The 2215-nt window shown below is 38.1% G+C and overlaps 1 protein-coding gene across 1 annotated transcript in view; it reads left to right on the top strand.

The window, feature by feature from the left end:
* Positions 1 to 529: 529 nt before the first annotated feature.
* Positions 530 to 2215, top strand: part of LOC103396242 (chondromodulin) — a 7782-nt gene continuing 6096 nt past the window's right edge. The window contains exons 1-2 of the mRNA XM_008334254.3: positions 530 to 1160; positions 1336 to 1476. Of these exons, the coding sequence (XP_008332476.1) occupies positions 1089 to 1160; positions 1336 to 1476 (213 nt within the window). The 5' untranslated portion in view covers positions 530 to 1088. The remainder of the gene's footprint in view (positions 1161 to 1335; positions 1477 to 2215) is intronic.

The raw sequence follows: 2215 nt of genomic DNA, 5'->3' as shown, positions 1-2215 counted from the left end.
AAAAGGTTTTTCCCTCATATCTGACAAGTGACTGACCACTGTTTGTGTTTGTTATTCTTGCAACTTATTTTTCTACAGCTTAATATACCTTTTACTCCTCATACATCCATATTTTTACTTTGTATTTACTTAAACACTTGTTTTTGTATTATATAATGCTGTACCATTACACACTAATTTTGTCTTTTTACGTTGCTTCAATGTGCTTTTGTAACAATGTACACCTTGATTGTTTTGTATACATAAATAGACTAAAAGTAAGACAAAATAGTAAAAGAACAACACCCCCCCAAAAAAGCAGCACTTCTAAATAAGGATTGACAGAAATGTGCAAGATTCCACGGTCATAACCTCTGACCTGAAGCGTGAGTTCAGAGTGCTGGGGGATAGAGAGAAAATGGGGGAAAGGGGAGAGGAGGTGCATTGGGTGTTTGCAGAGTTCACATTGGTTACTAGATACAGCAAATCGTTTTCTTTCACGGGGTCTGTCTTTGAATTTATTCTTCAGCAGCACTGGCATTGAACACGAGCAGCCCTGTATTCAAAAAGAAAACAAACGAAGGATTGAATATATAAACATTTGGACTGCAACGTGTAGACAAAAGAAACGTAAGCCCTTTCATTGTGCGACAATAATAATCAACAAAGACAGGGTTTTACATTTGTTAGAGGTTTAGCCGGACACTTTTAAGGGTAAAAAATTTTTTTGCTTTCAAAATTCATCAAGCAGGCCAGTTTTGGCCAACGCGGCATATGTTTGACACCCCTGGGATATTGTCACATTGTACAATAGGCTGAAAATGCTTGTGGAAATTTGCAGGGAAACGTTTACAAATGTCATGACTAAAATTTTGCCTTTAAGCAAATAGAAATGCTAAGCTTGGGTTTTTTTTTTTATACATGGGTTCCATTGAAGTGTGGACACTTGCTTGGAATGGTGAGTGAGTGAGTGAGAGAGAAAGACAGAGACAGCGAAAGAGTGAGTGGGAGAGAGAGAGAGAGAGAGAGAGAGAGTGAGTGAGAGAGGGGGGAGAAAGAGAGAAAGCTTTTGGTGTTAGTAGAAGTTTTTCAGGGGATTCAATCCAGTCATGGCCGGGTGCTCAGAGAAAGTTCCGCTTCCCTCAGCAGGACCAGAAGACCTGCAGAGCTTCATGCCTCCAGTAAGTTTTGTGTTGTACAATCAGCTCACAAACACTGCATGGACTTTCAACCATGTCACTGTCACTTACCTAAATGTTCTTTGGTACCACTTGAGATTCTTTATTCTTTAAAGTGTTAGTAAACGTATGTATTTTCAGAATAATGTAAATGTGCTCCTGTGACTCAATCTCTTAGGCTTATTCTGCTGTCGCGGTCAAACCTACCGCGACTGGGCGCCTTTTGAAGGCTGGCATCGCGGTTCTCGTCGCCGGAGCTCTGCTGCTCCTCCTGGGAGCCGTTGGCGCTTTTTACTTCTGGAATAACAATGAAAAACACGTAAGTTCAAACGATTCAATTGATTTTGGTCTAGAGTTTAGATGAATGAATACTCTTGGTAGCATTTTTCATGATTACAACGTGTAGAGAGACTTGGTTGGCCGTTCTCGGCAACGGCAATATAAGATAACGGAGAATAAACAGAAATGCAATTTGACAAAGCGAATTCGTTTTTTTTGGTTTGTAGATATTTCACAGAAATGGCATTGTAATAAGAATTGTAATATTTTTTGTAACATATAGTCCTCCGCTCACGCAGTTTTTAAAGTGTGTTACAAATTGGAAATATAAGACAAATGTATTGTAACATGGTTGGCTATATCAAAAAAAAAAGGACACTGCTTGCATCATTCTGGAGTCGCTAGAAGTTGGACAATAGATTACGATTGTGTGTTTTGAAAGGTCCCCATGAAGGCGTTTATCGAATCGGAGTTCAAAATATTTATTGGCTTTTGGAAAGTTTTAGGTTTTTGTTGTCAAGTAGCCTTCCGATCTTCTTAGGTTGTAGTAATTTTACATTTGAAAGTTTTCTATAAAACCAAAAATTGCTTTTGGTCATTTACATTTGATCGTTTTCTATAAAACCAAAAATTGCTTTTTTTTGAATCGGTAGGAATGACTCTTAAAAGTCATTCTTCAAAGTCAAAAGGGCTCTTAAAAATTGAAAAACTCTTCTGTTAACCACACAGTCTCACAGGTAGAATTTGGTGAATGAAGTCCTTGTATCAAAGACGTGTGA

Source organism: Cynoglossus semilaevis, chromosome 20 (genome assembly GCF_000523025.1).
Source record: "Cynoglossus semilaevis isolate Cse_v1.0 chromosome 20, Cse_v1.0, whole genome shotgun sequence".
Classification (NCBI taxonomy): domain Eukaryota; kingdom Metazoa; phylum Chordata; class Actinopteri; order Pleuronectiformes; family Cynoglossidae; genus Cynoglossus; species Cynoglossus semilaevis.
This window is presented reverse-complemented; position numbering and strand designations above follow the sequence as displayed.